The sequence below is a fragment of the Dreissena polymorpha genome, chromosome 13, assembly GCF_020536995.1.
Source record: "Dreissena polymorpha isolate Duluth1 chromosome 13, UMN_Dpol_1.0, whole genome shotgun sequence".
Taxonomy (NCBI): domain Eukaryota; kingdom Metazoa; phylum Mollusca; class Bivalvia; order Myida; family Dreissenidae; genus Dreissena; species Dreissena polymorpha.
The window spans coordinates 30,408,686-30,426,868 of record NC_068367.1 but is presented as its reverse complement, the minus strand read 5'-3'; the positions used below and the strand labels follow the sequence as shown (position 1 = coordinate 30,426,868).

Below are 18,183 nucleotides of genomic sequence, written 5' to 3'. Positions count from 1 at the left end.
CATTGGGGATATTGACGTGATTCTTTCGTGCGACACACCGTCCCATGATGGTGAACAAATGTGCCAAATGATTTTAAAATCTCATAATGAATGACATAGTTATAGCCCAGACAAGCTCATTTATGGCTATTTTTTACCTTTGAACTCAAAGTGTGACCTTGACCTTGGAGATATTGACGTAATTTGTTTGCGCGACACACCGTCTAATGATGGTTAACAAATGTGCCAAATGATTTTAAAATCTCACAATGAACGACATAGTTATGGCCCGGACAAGCTTGTTCCGCCCGCCCGCCAGCCAGCCAGCCAGCCAGCCCGCCCGCATTCGCCAATCTAATAACCAGTTTTTTCCTTCGGAAAACCTGGTTAAAAAATGACGTTATTTCACAGTTATATAACTAGTGTAATAACACCCATGTAATAAACTATTTCACTCCTGGAACGTAGGTCATGTTATGATTGATTGATTTATTTCGGTATGGAATACACATACATGGACATTTAAAACAACATGTATAATACAGAATAGTAGAACACATGAGAATAAATAAACCATGACATGCACACCAAACACCAAGGATAACACAAACAAGGGCCACATTGGCCCTGAATCGCTCACCTGAACAAATTTAATAGCCTTAGGCCCAATGGTAATTGACAAGAAACAAATTTTCTTGAACAAATTTTTAGGGGAGCCTTTAAGGATCATCCTTGTAAAAAAAATTGAAAATCCGACGAGCCCTTTCTGACAAGAAGATTTTTTAAGGTATTGACCATATATGGGCATGGCGGCCAGCTTGGTTATGTGACCAAATTTTTTTTTAACAATATTTTTTTTCGTGACGTAGGAATGCTCCACATGAAATTTGGTTGAAATTGGCTCAATGGTTTAGGAGAATATGATCTGCTCAGGTACGCTAAAAACTTAAACATCGAGATAAAAGGAATTTTTGCTTGTTTTGAAGAGATTCCTCCTTTTTCTCAAAATTGACAAGATATCATCGACTAAACAGGCAACCCATGTTTGCATAAGGATAAATCCTTTTACCAATCAACATATTTTGGACTGAACAATTTCTCAATTTCCCACGATGATTCAACCCTACCAGAGCAATTTCCTAAGCAATAATCACCTCCCATTTTAAAGGAAAAATAATTTCTCATCAACAAAACTACAGCATTAATTGATTTCTGGTAGTTAACCCTTTTCCAAATTGAAAGAGGTTGCAGACGACAAATTAAATTATAATGGAATAAGAAGAAACTGATTTAATAGGGTAGGAAGCATTGTGATGAAAGGAGAAAATGCTAATTTCAGCAATTTCTCCTTTTATTTCAATGATTTCCACAGTCACAAACATTTGCAGAAAGAATTAACTGTTCTGGGTTAAGGGTTTATGTGGTCTGCAGCAAAGCCATCAAAAGAGAATCGTGTCAGAGAAACCTGGCCTGTAGCCAGCAAATCCTTTACTCTAATAGCACTATTAATTGGAAAAAAGAGTACACTATAATTATTTCTAAATCTGCCATCTCAAGGAGATAATTCTGGACTTAATGGTCCGATGTTGCTCATTTTCGACAGGGCTCGAGTTTTCATTGATATGAAGACACTGTGCAAGTTTGGAAAGAATTGGATGAAAAATTTGGACTTTATTGCATAAACACCATTTTCTCAATTCAAGGGGAGGTAATTCTGTACTTCATGGACCAATAATGCTCATTTTTTGTAGGGTTTGTGTCCTCATTGATATTAAGACACTGTGCAAATTTGGAAAGGATCGGACAAAAAATGTGGAAGATTTTTGAAAGTTTTCACAAAATAGGCAAAAACGAATAAACATGCAAAGTTCAACGAGCTCCTGCGGCCATGTTTTTTGACGAATCAAATTTCTTTGAACAACTTTTTCAGGGGAGCCTTCAAAGGTCATCCCTGTGAAATTTTTTGAAAATCTGATGAGCGGTTTCTGACAAGAAGATTTTTTAAGGTTTTTACCATATATGGTCATGGTGGCCATCTTGGTTATGTGATCAATTTTTTTTTAACAATTCTTTTGTCCCATGACCTAGGGATGCTCCACATGAAATTTAGTTGAAATTGGCTCAATGGTTTAGTAGAAGAAGATGTTTACAAATTGTTTACAGACAGACAGACGGACGGACGCCGGAGGGTGAGTGATCACAATAGCTCACCCCGAGCTATCGCTCAGGTGAGCTAAAAAGAGCGACTCTTGTTTCCATTGTGGACCTTTGTGCTGGTGGCATGACATAGAGAGCTTTTAACAAACAAAAAGTAGTTATAAAACATTGACCTTAAAATAAAGTTCATATGAGTACACATTGTTAAATAGAATGATATCACAGATAATTGGCAAAATTATATTATCACAGTACAAATCTATATTTGGCATTTTGAATTCACAGTAGGGAATAGACTATAAAGGAATATAAAGAAATATATTGATGGATTACAAAAAAGCTATAAAAAAAATACTTAAAATTAATACACAAACTTTCACGTAACGCAATGTCCTTAAAACCTAATAAAAAGAATTGAATATCAATTAAAGGAAAGCTGATAAAAAACAATATCACATCTTCAGCAATTAAACTAATATTAAATGACTAGATCAAGATGACCTGATTAAAATATTCCTATACCGAAACAAAAACGATACATTGATAATGATATAAACATGGTAAAATTATAAACTGTCCATCAGGTATTTCTTAACTGCTATTTTGAATGAAGGTAATCTACTTATACTGGATATGTCAGCAGGTAGGCTGTTCCAAAAGGAGCAACCAAGAGAGCAGAAGGACTTGGAACCAAAACCTTTGAAATTGCAAAAGCACCCCTACTTCATGACCTTTTCTTATATGAATGGACAGAATCCTGGGGGATAAACGACTCCCCCATATAATCAGGAGCTAAACCATATTTGACCTTGAAAACATGGGTCAAATGTTATAATAATTTTTAGTAAAATCAATCCGATTGAACAAAAAATACAATTTGATACCAAGATGTAATATATTTTAAACAAAAAATGCAACACAAACAGCAAAAAACATTTTTGTTAAATCTTAAGCTCGCGTGCTCATGACGTCATTATTAACACATCAAACGACAAAAGTCATATTATTTCCCGCTAAAACTGCAGCGGCATGTCTCATATGCTCACCACCTGTCATATTTTCTACATGTTTTTGTGTTGTTCATATAGTTATGACAAATACTGAATTAGCTAATCTCTACAGTTGGGCAAGGTTTAAAATATATTTTGTTTTGCCTCCCATGACCTACCAAACAATCACAGACACCAAAAATATTTCTGAAGAAAAACAATTTAAATACAAACAAGATGTGTTTGTGGAACACTTTGCCCCCCCCCCCCCCTTGGGGGATGACCTTGACCTTTCATTACTCAAAATCTGCAGCTCCATGAGATATACATGCCTGCCAAATATCAAGTTGTTATCCTCAATATTGCAAAAGTTATGGCAAATGTTAAAGTTTTACGCAAACAAACAAACCAGCAAACAGACAGGGCAAAAACAATATGTCCCCCAGAATAGACTGGGGGACATAAAAATATCTGATGTGAAAATTGTTCAATATTCTGCACAAAGCTCAGAGACACTTATTACACACTGAACACTTAAGACTGGAATCAAATGTGCAAACAAAGATTAAAGCACTAGATAATCACTTTCAGAATGTAAGTAAATTGCATGTTGAATGAACAAAATAAAAATAATAATATTTTCGCTGCAAAACAAACTAGGTTCATTTTGTATGGGTCAAGGAATGCAAACAAAAAGATACCATAATTTATTTCTGGCCTTACCTAGTAAGCTAGGAAAGTAGGACTTGAAAGAATTGATGATAAACCTTATGAAATCCATATCCTGAAATATACAATATAAACTAATTCATACTAACTAGACTACATTAAACCTCTACATCAGCTATTTGACAGTGAAAAACTTGTACACAACAAAAAATGATATCAATAAATGACAAACAAGGTGCGAGAGTCTTTTCAATCATATCGTACAGTCAAAAACATACTTGAAATGGAAAATTTTAATGTTTTTGTGTTTTTAACATCCATTTTTTATAAACTTAAATAAACATCCCTAATCATATGACACAAATTTCTTTATACCTTAAATAATATTGCTTATTTTTATGTGTAATAGGTTTAAAATGTTCTGCTAGCTTACTGCAACATTGAAATGACATGTTTACCCTAGGCTAATATGCTGCAGACTAAAAAAGGTGCCTTTGTTTTCTATGAAAAAGTTTGCACAAAAATGCATATATGTTTTTTTACATGAACCAGTTTTTGATTGTACAAACAAAAATTTTCAACATATGTTCAATACAATTTCATTGATGTTACATTTCTTCTGAGCTTTCATTCTAGTTTGTTATTCATCAATGTGTTATTACTGCAATTAAGAGTAAGATTGTTCAAAAGCTGTATTAAATTCCCTTATCATTCTCACCAGATTAGAGACGCCAGAGCCTGCAAGGTCCAACAACACACACAGTTTCACCCCAGGAAACTGCTTGGTGTGGGTCTCTAGCATGAAGGCAAAACATTTCTTTAATGTGGGCAGCAGCTTTGCATCCCTCCTGTGTTTCTTCACGTCAATATACACTAGAAATGCAGATCAAATAAAGTGAAAGATACAGTCAGTCTTCCAAAGATTTTTTTTATTTTATTGCATCATTTTGTTACCATCTACAAATAACTAAAAACAAAACAAATTGATTAGGGACTATCTCAATTTGACCTATAACTTCTAGTTTATATTGTTAAAACTTACAAGCAAACAAAACAATATTGACAACTATTTTATTATTGACAAGAGGTGTCCCAAGACAGCAAGCAGGCTGGACTATTCTTCAGCTTTGAATAGTAATGTAAGTTTTTTGTCAGCAGGGCCCTCAATCAATTTTAGGGGAAGCGGGTCGCTACCCTCATGAGGGGACATTTTCGCGGCGTTTCCCTTTTGGGGGGAATTTTATTCTTACTCTCTTATTATTACATTTGTAATTTTAATTTAGTATGTTTGACAAGATTAAATTGAAATAGAATTGAGATATAATAATCATGAGACACATCCTTTAAAAAAAAAAAAAAAAAAAAAAAAAAGTTTTACTTTTTTTTTTTATTTCAGGGGGAATTTTTCCCCCCAAAAGGGGAAAGAAGTATACTTTTAGGTGGGGGACTCGAAATTCGGCCGCAGATTTGATAGATTGAGGGCCCTGGTCAGTCACCTAATATAAGGACCACAAAGTCTTGTTTGAAGTTGAATATCAGTAGTAGATATATAGTATATGTAATCTAAAAGATATTCATTTATTTACAAAAAACAATTAAACAGAATCAGCTTTCTCTATCATAAAATAAGAAATCAACTTGCAGCTATGCACATCCACATGCATTGTTTCTTAAAGTGTAACCACGTTCTTTAACATTTTAAAATTTACCGTATGTTCAAGAGACCAACATTTATTTCATCGTTACATGTATAAAGTATATTTGACCATAAAGATGATTTGACATTGCTACTGCAATCGACCTTTTGTGAGTTTTTTTGTCAATTCTACTACCTTAAAATATTATTTGCTGTATTTTTATTTAATATCTGAAACAAATGCTAAAATTAGTTATATACGCAATTAACAAATCAAACTACCATCTTGGTGGCTATCTTGAAATTTTAAGGCTACCCTTTATCTGTCCTTAAACTCTGGCTAGTAAAATGTTTGATATACCTTATACTTGTTTCATGACAAGTACCACAATTCTGGAATGAATAGAGCATTGTTTTCCCCAAAAAGTCTCTCACTGTTTGGATATATTGCACATTTACTGTACCCTTTTTTTGTTAAGTAACTTAAGTACAACAAGCAAATTCATTGAATTGATATCCCCCGCTAATATGCTTCTGGACACAAAAGTGTTATATTTGACTCTCAAAAAAGCATTTTTTCAAGATACAAAGGGCCATAACTCCGTTATTAACAAATGGTGTACAATGTCATTTGGCGTGCATCAACCTCTTATCCATATATATATATATTCTCATACCAAGTTTCAATGAAATCCGCAAAAGCACTTCCAAGATATGGCTCCGGACACAAAAGTGCCGGACGGAGGGATGGATGGACGGACAACGCCAAAACAATATCCCTCCTCGACCGCCTATGGCGGGGGATCACTGTTTGGATATATTGCACATTTACTGTACCCTTTTTTTGTTAAGTAACTTAAGTACAACAAGCAAATTCATTGAATTGATATCCCCAACCAATATGCTTCTGGACACAAAAGTGTTATATTTGACTCTCAAAAAAGCATTTTTTCAAGATACAAAGGGCCATAACTCCGTTATTAACATTATTAACAAATGGTGTACAATGCCATTTGGCGTGCATCATCCTCTTATCCATATATATATATTCTCATACCAAGTTTCAATGAAATCCGCCAAAGCACTTCCAAGATATGGCTCCGGACACAAAAGTGCCGGACGGAGGGATGGATGGAGGGACAACGCCAAAACAATATTCCTCCGCGACCGCCTATGGCGGAGTATCACTGTTTGGATATATTGCACATTACCAATAACCTTTTTTTGTTAAGTAACTTAAGTACAACAAGCAAATTCGTTGAATTGATATCTCCTGCCATTATGCATCTGGACACAAAAATGTTATATTCGACACTCAAAAAAGCATTTTTTCAAGATACAATGGGCCATAACTCTGTTATTAACAAATGTTGTACAATGCCATTTGGCGTGCATCATCCTCTTATCCATATATATACTCATACAAAGTTTCAATGAAATCCGCCATAGCACTTCCAAGATATGGCTCTGGACACAAAAGTGCCAGACGGACAGAATAAAAGAGAGACGGAAGGATGGACGGACAACGCCAAAACAATATCCCTCCACCTATGGCGGGGGATAACAAAAGGGCCTTATTATGCTAAATTGCAGATCATTGTTATGGACTTTAGACATCAACCCGGGCACATATGCAGCCTTTTTTTAGTAGAAACAGTGATATTGTGATGTTGCATATTAACCAGAGCATTATACAGAGGCAGATGCCAAAATTTGGGTGAGTATTAGTACTGTAGTATAAGTTCTTAATATTTGGTGAATAGTCAAGTGTAAAATCAACTTATACATTTTTAGTCAACACAATAAGTGCATTTCCTTCATTCATGAAGTCACTTCATTTGGTTTTGAATGAGACAATGAAACAATAAGAACAAAGAATGTCATTGAATGAAACAACAATCAACTTGACATATAGAGCCACGGGAAATATTGATAAATGTATCAGTATACATAAGATATTTGCTGTACAGCAAAGTATCATTTGAGTCTTACATTCTCTATTCATCTAAACATTTACTATATACTTTTTAAAGGGGCCGTGTCACGTTTTGGTAAATTGACTAAATAAAAAAGAATAATTTCAGATTTGCAAATTTTCGTTCTAGTTATGATATTTGTGAGGAAGTAGTAATACTGAACATTTACCATGCTCTAAAATAACCATTATTAATGTTTTGTATATGCATCTTTTGATGATTCAAAAACCTGAAAATTATAAAGCATTGCAACGCAAAACGATTGAATAATTTGGAGAGTTCTGTTGTTGTCATAATATTTTGTGACACTACGAGGATTGCTTATATAAAGTATAATATACATCACTCATTGTATGAGCACGGATTGTCGAGTGGTCTTAGCAGTGATTTTTTTTGCTTTAATTTGTTACAGCCTGTGCCTTTTGAATTAGGAAAATTAGCGCGATAAACCATGAAATTGGGAAAAATAGCGCGATAAACAATGAAATTGGGAAAAATTAAGCATTATAAATAGGATTATAAGTAACAGAAGTGATATTGTTTTTAAGTGCATGTTCAGGGAGTTTTCTAGAAAAGGAGTCTGGTCAAATTGGGATTTTTTTTAATCAATAAAAGTGGCAAGTTTGGGAATGATTTATGGACAAAAATGACTAAATTCAACTTATATATTTTGTAAGATGTTAAAAAAATAAAGTTGAGACCTAGATTTATGAAATCATAATTAAGTTATGAGACTTCTTTAAAAAAAAAAAAAAAAAAAAAAAAAAACATTTTTTTTTTTTTTTTGGAAGTTGGGCTTTTTTTGGGAAATTTTGGTCAGATTTTTGGGAAAAAAAGTGTATTTTTGCGATTGGGAAGCAGCCGAAAATCGGCTGTAAATTTTAGCAAAAAAAATCACTGCTTAGCGTTAGTTTTTTACTCCAGGGGTTCATTTATCAATATAAATATTTAATGACAAACTTAATACATGCCAAAATCTGTGAAAAGGTCCCTTTAAAGTACTAGTAATACTAACATCAATATAATAAGGGATGGCTACACTATTTGAATATTTGATTGAGTCTATTATCATAAATGTTTAGACTAGTTGAATGCCCTTCAAATACACTTAAATTTTGTATTGTTTTAAAATAGCATAATATTCCTATTTGAAGAATGTTATTTTCAAACTCAACAAGAAAGTTTTTCACAAGACAGTCCCAAACACAGTGAATTCAATTTTGCTTTGCACCCCTGTCATATGTCATACATGATTATTTGTATTTATAGAACAGAGGTTGTAAACTCAAAAAAAGAGTGTGACCTTGGATAGAACAGTGAAGTAGTAAATACCAAAAAATCAAATATTCTAGTGAAAGAATAAGCAAATATTCAATTAACAATTTTAATATTCGATGCCACCCCTACAGTGATATTTTTCCTTCTTTACCAGAAAACGGTAGTTTTCCAATCGGGAAAAAACTCAAATTTTCCCAATTGCTGTTCCAAAACAATCCCAATTTAAGGTTTCTAAAAAAAAAATAATAATAAAAATAGCAACATTAATATTATTTCCCTATGCAGCTCTAAGGCTTGAAACTAAGTAAATTTAATATTGACAACTTGAAAACACTCAGTTATCAATTTTAAAGTATTTAAGAGCAAGTTATCAAATACAGCAATTTCCCAATCTGAAGACTTCATAACGCGAATTTTCCCGAATTCAGGCTTTTTCGCGCTAATTTTTCCAAATAGGTCTGGTATAGGTACTTTCCAGATTTGGCAAAAAAAAACACTGCCCCTGATAAAAATAAACAAGAGCACTGCATAACGGGTGCCACGATCGGCTGCAAAAGCTTGTCAGAATTTTTTTTTTAGAGGTCAGTGACCTTGACCTTTGACCTAGTGACCCAAAATTGGTGTGGCGTGTAGAACTCATCAAGGTGCATCTACATATGAAGTTTCAAAGTTGTAGGTGGAAGCACTTTGATTTTAGAGCTAATGTTAAGGTTTTAGCACGGCGGACGACGAGCTGGCTATGACGATAGCTCGGGTTTTCTCCGAAAACAGCCTCGCTAAAAATCAAAAATATTTCAAATATTGAAACTTACAAATAGCATTGCCATCTTTGTCGTGATTGTGGAAAAATGCTTCCCCTAACTCCCATAATTCTGTTGAAAAACTCTGAGGTGTCAAATCTGTAAAAATTCAATACAATACAAAATAAGACATTTAAAGGGACTGTCAGCCACAACGACGAAGAAAAGAAAAGTTGTAAAATACTGTATTTGTTTACAGTTATTAGTTTATATTGATTAAAATATCACGACTGGTATATAACATTACTTAAAAAAAAAAGTTGTCAAGTGTTCATATTTTAAGTATATTCGGTAATAAATTTTACTGAGTATGTCTACCAGGTAGCTACCAGTTAACTATAAATAACGCCAGTAGATTGATCATCATCATCACGTGGTGAACCCAGGAATGCAAATTGTGCATGGGTAGTGAATTGTATATATTTTATATATAAAATGATCAATCTACTTGCGTTATTTATAGTGTGTATATCATTATGTCACCTATTTTCGTGATGTACTTTCCATATCACATCGCAATATTTTATTACCGAATATACTGAAAATATTAACTTTTCTCAATTAATGTAATATACCAGGCGTGATATTTTAATCAATATAAACTAATAATTGTAAAAAAATACAGTATTTTACAATTTTTCTTCATCGTCGTGGTTGACAGTCCCTTTAAGAAATGGAAGAGAATACATGTGAAAACAAAAGAGATTTTGGGCAATACTGTCACTGTGTCACCATGAAACGTGGTTCTTATAAGTTTCTGCTGTTTGCACTCCAAAAGATATGAAGCATGCCAGCAAAATGCACAGTACAATACATATATGTGTGATTTTGAGTAATGAGATAACCATTTAACCCTTTCCCACTTACTAGCAAAGTGAAAATGGCTATGTGCAAACAGCATAAAACCAGAACAGCCTGTGAGTAATTCACAGTCTGTTCAGGTTTTATGCTGTTTGTTGCTCATCAGTATCTAAGGGTTGGAACTGAAACCTTTAAAACTTGAATGTAGTAAGAAAGGCCTTTCATTAAATGTAACCTTCTAAGGGACTACAAATCAGTCAAAAAACGTATCTAAGTGGTAAAGGGTTAAAACATAACAGACTTATCAATAAGCGATAGCATGATCAATTGCTTTAACCCTTAAAGCGCTGGAGCTGAATTTTAAAGGCCTTTGCAAACAGTTTGGATCCAGATGAGACGCCACAGAACGTGGCGTCTCATCAGGATCCAAACTGTTTGCTATTCTGATAGTATTCTTTGAAAAAAATCGAAGAAAATGCTAATTTTAGAAATTCAGCAGACGACATTTTAGCAGATGACAAATTTCCCAGCATGCAAAGGGTTAAATGATCCTCAATTCATGTCTCAAATTTCAGCAGCAAATTAGTGGAATGTGAACATACCGTTTAATCCAATCTCCCTGCGAAACTTGAGGGACTCATGCACATGTTCACAACCGTCCTGAGGAGTCTCATAGGAACGAATGAAAGTGGCTACATACTGGTCGTTGGTTTTGAATTTGTCAACATCTCGTTGATCATATGTCCCACTGTCAAGATTGGCTGGTACAACAGACAAATGTTTATAAATTATACTACTCAAAATTTGCTAAGGATCACTTTTTATTTTGTTTTGCATAATCTTCAATTTTGGATTACGTTCATTTTAATTTGTTATTTTGCAGATTTTGATATTAGAATGTGTGTTTTTGATTTTATTTTTATGTATTGATTTATGATTGATGCGTGACGCTGGCTGAATCTAGCTAGGGGTGACTTTTGAAGGTTTTAGTGCATGTGTGTCAGAATAGAAATTATTGTAAAAGTCTTCAAACCGTGAAAGGATCTTTTCAATATCGTGTATGGTTCCCATTGGCATTGATAACTGATTGGCATCGCCTTCTCATGCTGCTGATAAGCCCACGGATGCTGTCTTGTGGGATTTAAACCCATTCTTCTAGGAGGGCTTGTCGTAGGTCCTGGATTGTGATAGGCTTGACAGGGCGTGCAGATATTGCAACCTGAAGCATGTCCCAGACATGCTCTATGGGATTGAGGTCCGGAGACCTCGCAGGCCACTCCATCCTGACGATTGTTTCAGCTTGGAGGTACTCATTGGTCACCATGGCTCTGTGAGGTCTGGCATTATCGTCCATTAAAATGAAATCTGGGCCTGTTGCACCAGCATATGGACCGACGTATATATCCAAGACCTCTCTGACGTATCTCTGAGCTGTCATAGTGCCGTTATCAATGATATGCAGATCGGTCTTCCCCTGATGCTGATCCCAGCCCAAACCAATACTGAGCCCCCACAATAATGATCATGGTTTGCGATGCATACTGGTGCGAATTGCTCATTGGTTATTCTCCACACCCGGGCACGTCTATCTGTAAAGTCTACACAGAATCTAGACTCGTCTGTGAAGAGTACTGGTGTCCAGTCATTTAAAGACCAGGTTATGTGATCTTGTGCCCATTGGAGACGAGCCTGGATGTGGTTGCGCATCAATGGAATACGAATGGCAGGTCGTCTAGCCCTCATGCCAACACTATGCAGTCTGTTTCGAATGGTTTGAGTTGAAACTCGAACCCCTGATGCATTCTGCAAGTCATTTTGAAGGGCCGTGGCGTTCATGAAGCGATGACGTCGGGCTTGTTCCACAATAAAACGGTCTTGTGCCTGCCTAGTAGCCCTCTGACGACCTCCCCTCTTTCTGGGGATAACATTACCATGCATTTGGTAGCGGCTCCACATCCTGGCTACAACGCAAAGCTGACGTGCCACGTGACGTTGTGACGCTCCCTCTTCCAGCATCCCAACCCCCCTATTAATTTCTTCTAAGGTAAGACGTCTTCTTACGCGATAGTTTGCCATTTTAAACAACTTTCAATATGAATGATTGAGCTACAAGTGTAGATTTGAAGCATGTTTACAATGTGTTTGTCAAGTGCAAGGCCAAATGTCATGGCTTTTTCGTGGGTATTGCTTTTCATGACAGCCTGTGTAAACAAAATCGATAAGACAGGTTATTGGTTATGTAGAATACACACTCATATATTGGAAAACACAAGCTGTTTTGTTTTTAATAATAATAACAAGATGTGTTTGAGAAACACAATGTCCCCCTATATGATGTTTGACCTTGTAGGATGACCTTGACCCTTCACCAATCAAAATGTGCAGCTCCTTGAGATACACACGCATTTCAAATATAAAATTGCTAGCTTCAATATTGCAGAAGTGACATTACATGCGCAATTTTGACCCATATACTTGACATTGAAGGATGACCTTGACCTTTCACCACTCAAAATGCGCAGCTCCATGAGATACACATGCAAGCCAAATATCAAGTTGCTTTCTTCAATATTGCAAAAGTATTCATAAAATAAGCGATTTGGGCCACATATATTTGACCTCTGACCTTGAAGGATGACCTTGACCTTTCACCACTCAAAATGTGCAGCTCCATGAGATACACATGCATGCCAAATATCAAGTTGCTATCTTCAATATTGCAAAAGTATTCATAAAATAAGCGATTTGGGCCACATATATTTGACCTCTGACCTTGAAGGATGACCTTGACCTTTCACCACTCAAAATGTGCAGCTCCATGAGATACACATGCATGCCAAATATCAAGTTGCTATCTTTAATATTGCAAAAGTATTCATAAAATGAGCAATTTTGGCCACCTATATTTGACCTCTGACATTGAAGGATGACCTTGACCTTTCACCACTCAAAATGTGCAGCTTCATGAGATACACATGCATGCCAAATATGAAGTTGCTATCTTCAATATAGCAAAAGTTATTGCAAAATGTTAAAGTTGGCGCAAACAGACCAACAAACAGACCAACCAACCAACAGACAGGGCAAAAACAATATGTCCCCCACTACTATAGTGGCGGACATAAAAACTTCAAATTACACATACTATAACAAATATCTTAGCAAATTTTGAGTAGTATATTTCAGTACCACAGCAATTCAATACAAGACAAAGCACATTTAAACGAACATATCCATGAATTCAAATGATGAACATTTTGAGGCTTAAAAATAGCATTATTTTAATTAACACAATTTTACTCTTGCAAATTATTTATCTTGCAATTGTTTTTTGAAACTATTTTACCTTTGCAAAAATATTTGAATATAATACTTTTATCAAAATTGAGCCACGCTCTGGCAAAACTGGGCTTTATAAATGTGTGTTAGATGGTATCCAAGATTAGCCTTTGCAGTCTACACAGGCTAACAGGGACACCACTTTCCACCTGGACTGAATTTCAATTTCGAAGAGACTTCCTTTCAACAAAAAATTCCATGAAAGTGGAAAGTGCAATCCCTGATAAGCCTGATCAGACTGCAAGCGGCTGATCTTTGACAAATATTTAGGCCACGACTTTTTTTTTTATTGGTTTACAAAAATTATTTTGAAAATGGTCCATCGGGCGGTCGAAAAAAAAAAAAAAAAACATCATAAGGAAAAAAAAGTTATTTTATAACCTTAACACAGAGACAAAAAATCAAATTATGCAATGAAACACATCTATATCTTCAAATGAAATGAGTCCTAACAGCACCTTATGTAACATCAGGCAATTTTAAACACTCCATTACATGACATGCGTTCTTCTCCCATTAAAACGAAAAACTGCGCTTCATTTCCATAATTGGATGCGCACCATTACGCAATGCGATGCCCGTTGCATAAATCTTATATAAGATAAACTACTCATACACAAATTACCCGGTATGTGTTTGCTCTTACTCGACTTATGAGATCGTACATGAAAAAAAAATCGAGGTAGATCGATCCATGCGTCGTCGCGGTAATGTTTGTCAAAGTTGTTGTTGTCATGAAAACTCGTTGATTTACAACGCAAAACGTCATATTTGAACTGACGCGAATTAATTTAATCATATTTGTCAACTTCGCTTTTGCTTTATTTTGATAATTTAATCCAAAGTTTAATGTTAGCAAGTGTTTTTTTTACTGGAATTGTAAACAAGGAGTCAGTTAAAGTCTTCCGAAAATGTGCAGTCTGTGTGAATTGACAGTTTGACGTCATCAAAGGAAAGCCGCTTTCTGTCGGAAGCAATAAAGCGACAAATTTCGCGCCGAAAAAATTGGCTTCCTTTGTCTAGCAATCCATATGCCGAACCAATCGTGTGTTTGTTTCTCAATTGCAATCCTCCAATTTAATAAAAGCACGTGCATAGCCCCGCCTTCGAATCTTTTGCAGAGAACGGAGGCGGAGTTTAACGGTTAATTGAGCTAGTGTTTTACACAAGTTTAGTTCCGATTTGCCGAAATTACTCGGCCCTAAGCATAGACGATTCCAAAATCAATAAATTGATCGCCGCCATTTTGTTGTCACGTGACCGTCCGCCATTAAGGAAGTGAAAACGTCTGCAAGTCTGCGACTATCGATAAGCACAGAATTTATTCAACAAACCAGAATTTGAGAAAACATTAAAATCAAGCACAATGTCATCGAATTCAAGTTTGTTTCGTAAGTATAACTATCTATACAGTTTAGAACACAGTTTGTGAATCTACCTGTTATAACTGCCATCGACCGTATTTGTATCACTGGATTGTAAGCCTCACAATAAATTGTAAACATTCGGAAAGGTGAAATGCAAATGGTGGAGGTAAACATAGACCTATTATTGAATCGATTTGTGTTGAACATATGAATTTAAGCACACATTATTTGTTGACTATTGCTAAATATTATTATTATTATACCACATAAACTGCATTCCAACTGCCTAAAAATAAAATATACACTAAAGTCACTATCAACATAATTAATAAATATGCTTTGTCGGATGCTGTTTACTTTTAATAACAAAAGTACTTAACACTCACCAAACTTGAATTATAAAAATTATTATTAATCCGGGGATTGATATGATTGGATGGGCTTCAAGAACTTTTCTGGCATTGTATATCAACACGACCTATCAGATAATATTCATTAACTTGATTTCCAAATAAATACAAAAAAAGATAAACAAACATTAATATATATTGTAAAGCTGCTTTTGTTTTGGTCCAAATCTCAAAACACTTAAAACAAATTATTACATTTTCATTTTCAGGTCTTCCACCTGATGATATGGGATGGGAGAAGAACAACAGTCGAGTATGGCCAAAACTGACATATGAGGATCTTGTGGACTACTTAATCCATGCCAAGGCCTACGATGGAAAGGAAATGAAGTCTTTCAGAGCGCTTTATGGATACAACTATGTGCAGAATGGATGGATGGGCGATATCTGGTCCATAAAATGCAACGACATTACATACATTAAAGCTACCGTATCTCCTAGTCAGCCAGGTGTGGGTCGGAAGGACTATAACGCATGGATAGCCGTTTCCAAATATCTGTCTGTGGAGACCGGTCATTGCAGCTGTCCAGCCGGGAATGCTCGGTCATGTAGCCACATATCTGCCATTATTTATGCTATTACCCTAGCGTGGTCTAATGGTGTAGGTGGCGAAACCTGTACTGACAAGCAGCGTACATGGGGGAAAGGAGCAGCTCAAGTCCTTTGTCATGACCGGTTGGCAGACATGACATTTGACAGACCCAGCCAGTTCGAGTTGCTGATGTCTACGGATTGTATTGGACCAAAGACCAGTGACCTTCCTCAAACGAAACAATTTATTGATCACACTAACATGAAGGAATTTGTTGCTAGCTCTAGCGTTCAAGGTCTCTGGGAGTGCAGTGGAACATTACTCTACAGTGTTCTTCATGCCCCAGAAATTTCGAATGAAGCTGAAGAGGATACCCCGTATGGCGAACACACCATCAACTGTGTGTGCCCAGTGTCACTACCTCTGTCATGTCCTAAGTGCCAGACTTTTTATGAAGCATATGTTCAGCTTACTGACTCATCCAAGTTAGAGAAGGCGACAAAACAGCAGAACAACAGTACCTGGACAGACAGCCGCAAGTTAAGGATCACCAGTAGTCGAGTGAGTGATCTGCCCAAAACAAATAGAGCAAACCCTGATAAATTCATCAACAACCAAATCTACTCTAGGTTTAAGGGGTGCGCCGCTACTCGCCATGGGCAAAGGTATGAACCTGTTGCACGAGCATGGTATGAGCGATTGAGTGGAAAGACTGTGTCTCCTTCAGGGATTGTTGTTTGCGAGGAAGAACCATACCTAGCTGCAAGTCCTGATGGGATTTTAGATTCTCACACCATTGTTGAAATCAAGTGTCCTGTTCGGCCCTTAAATGACTTGATTTCATCAGGGAAGTATGATGTGATGCTTGTGGGTGGAAAGCCTGTGCTGAACCCTAAAGGCAAAAATGGTTATTTTTGTCAAGTGCAGTGTGCCATGTACTGTACAAAAGCTGATCTGTGCAAGTTTGTTGTATGGACTGCTGACAAACAATGTGTGATAGATGTAGCGTACGACCAAGCCTACATGGATCAAGTTCTTCCTCGGATTAGGGAATTTTACTTCCGTCATCTGCTCGTTCGATTGGCAGATGAATTCTCATCTAAACGTTTGAAACTGTCATCAGAGTATAGGTCTGTGTGTGGACAAAAAAACAGATAAGACTTTTGTTAAATAACACCAATAGCAGTACATGTATTGTGAAAATTGCTGGTTGTTGGAATAAATGTTTTACAGTATTAAAGCAGTGAAAAATGAATACATTTTCATTATGTAGATTATACTTAATTGCAAAGTGTAAATGAGCAGTTTTGTTTGTTTGCTTATGATTTTTATTCTGAACTTCATTTGTTTTATTGTTATTGTATTTATTTGCATTAAATTTTGTAAGTCTACTAAAAATTGTTTTGTGTGTAATATTTTTTATCTTTCGTGTCTCAGAGATTGACCAAATGATTAGGGATCAAAGGTTGCACGACAATCTTAATATACGACTGAAATTTAAAGACTGAAAATGTACAAGCTGTTCATAAATAGCTCCGCAAGATATAAGCCATGGGTAAGACAATAATAATAAAATGTTTGATGAAACGGCCCCAAGGACTTAAGGAATTAATTCACAAGGCTCACAAAGAAAAAAATGAAAGCAAACAATAAATTCAAGTTCATTGTTCATATTTTATGTGGACCACACAGATTCAACAAAAGAAACAACCATATATAATATAAAAAGTGCATCACTTCAGTGCATACAAGAGCAATAACATTAAGCGGCAAGCCATTTATGCCTAGCGTCTAGACAAAAGGCCTTGGCAAACGGCAAAGACCCAGATGAGACGCCGCGTGATGTGGCGTCTCATCTGGGTCTACGCTGTTTGCTTTAAAGGAATTTCTGTAAGAAATATTCTAAATATAACAATAAATATACTAGACATCCCTAATTGTGGAAATAAATTGATATAATTTAGAGGGATGGGAGAGTCCACTGGGCATTAATGGGTTAAATTCAAGTAAATGTGCTGCATTCAACATCAAATATGTGAATTACAGTTTATGGCATCTAATGACTAATGTCATATTGGCAACTGTTCAGTCAATGATCACATCTTTAATCAAAGGACCTTTCATGTTGCAAAGAGCCGCAACAACACGTACAGTTTTATCAGCATTTCTAAGGGATTTGATGTTAAATTTTGTTGACAAAAGTCTGTAGGATTTCATCCTCATAATCGCTCTTTCCACGTGGATTCTTTG

The 18,183-nt window shown here is 35.7% G+C and overlaps 2 protein-coding genes across 6 annotated transcripts in view; one reads left to right on the top strand and one right to left on the bottom strand.

The window, feature by feature from the left end:
* LOC127855065 (motile sperm domain-containing protein 2-like) overlaps positions 1 to 18,183 on the bottom strand; it is a 56,797-nt gene that overhangs the window by 23,883 nt on the left and 14,731 nt on the right. For 2 of the 4 annotated variants that reach the window (XM_052390403.1, XM_052390400.1), the window contains exons 2-6: positions 11,319 to 12,486; positions 10,888 to 11,046; positions 9,497 to 9,583; positions 4,513 to 4,667; positions 3,849 to 3,909 (exon numbers count right to left, since the gene is read on the bottom strand). In XM_052390403.1, coding sequence (XP_052246363.1) covers positions 3,849 to 3,909; positions 4,513 to 4,667; positions 9,497 to 9,583; positions 10,888 to 11,046; positions 11,319 to 11,436 — 580 coding nt within the window. In that variant the 5' untranslated portion in view covers positions 11,437 to 12,486. The remainder of the gene's footprint in view (positions 1 to 3,848; positions 3,910 to 4,512; positions 4,668 to 9,496; positions 9,584 to 10,887; positions 11,047 to 11,318; positions 12,487 to 18,183) is intronic. The other 2 variants (XM_052390402.1, XM_052390401.1) reach the window with 1 other exon arrangement.
* LOC127855067 (uncharacterized) lies at positions 14,904 to 17,252 on the top strand. Of its 2 annotated transcripts, none has more exons than XM_052390406.1 (2): positions 14,904 to 15,015; positions 15,611 to 17,252. In XM_052390406.1, exons 1-2 carry the CDS (start codon positions 14,991 to 14,993, stop codon positions 17,089 to 17,091), a joined length of 1,506 nt encoding a protein of 501 aa, XP_052246366.1. In that variant the 5' UTR covers positions 14,904 to 14,990; the 3' UTR covers positions 17,092 to 17,252. The 2 variants fall into 2 exon arrangements, with proteins under 2 accessions (XP_052246366.1, XP_052246367.1); XM_052390407.1 differs by lacking the exon at positions 14,904 to 15,015 and adding an exon at positions 15,086 to 15,157 and having other exon boundaries at positions 15,611 to 17,249.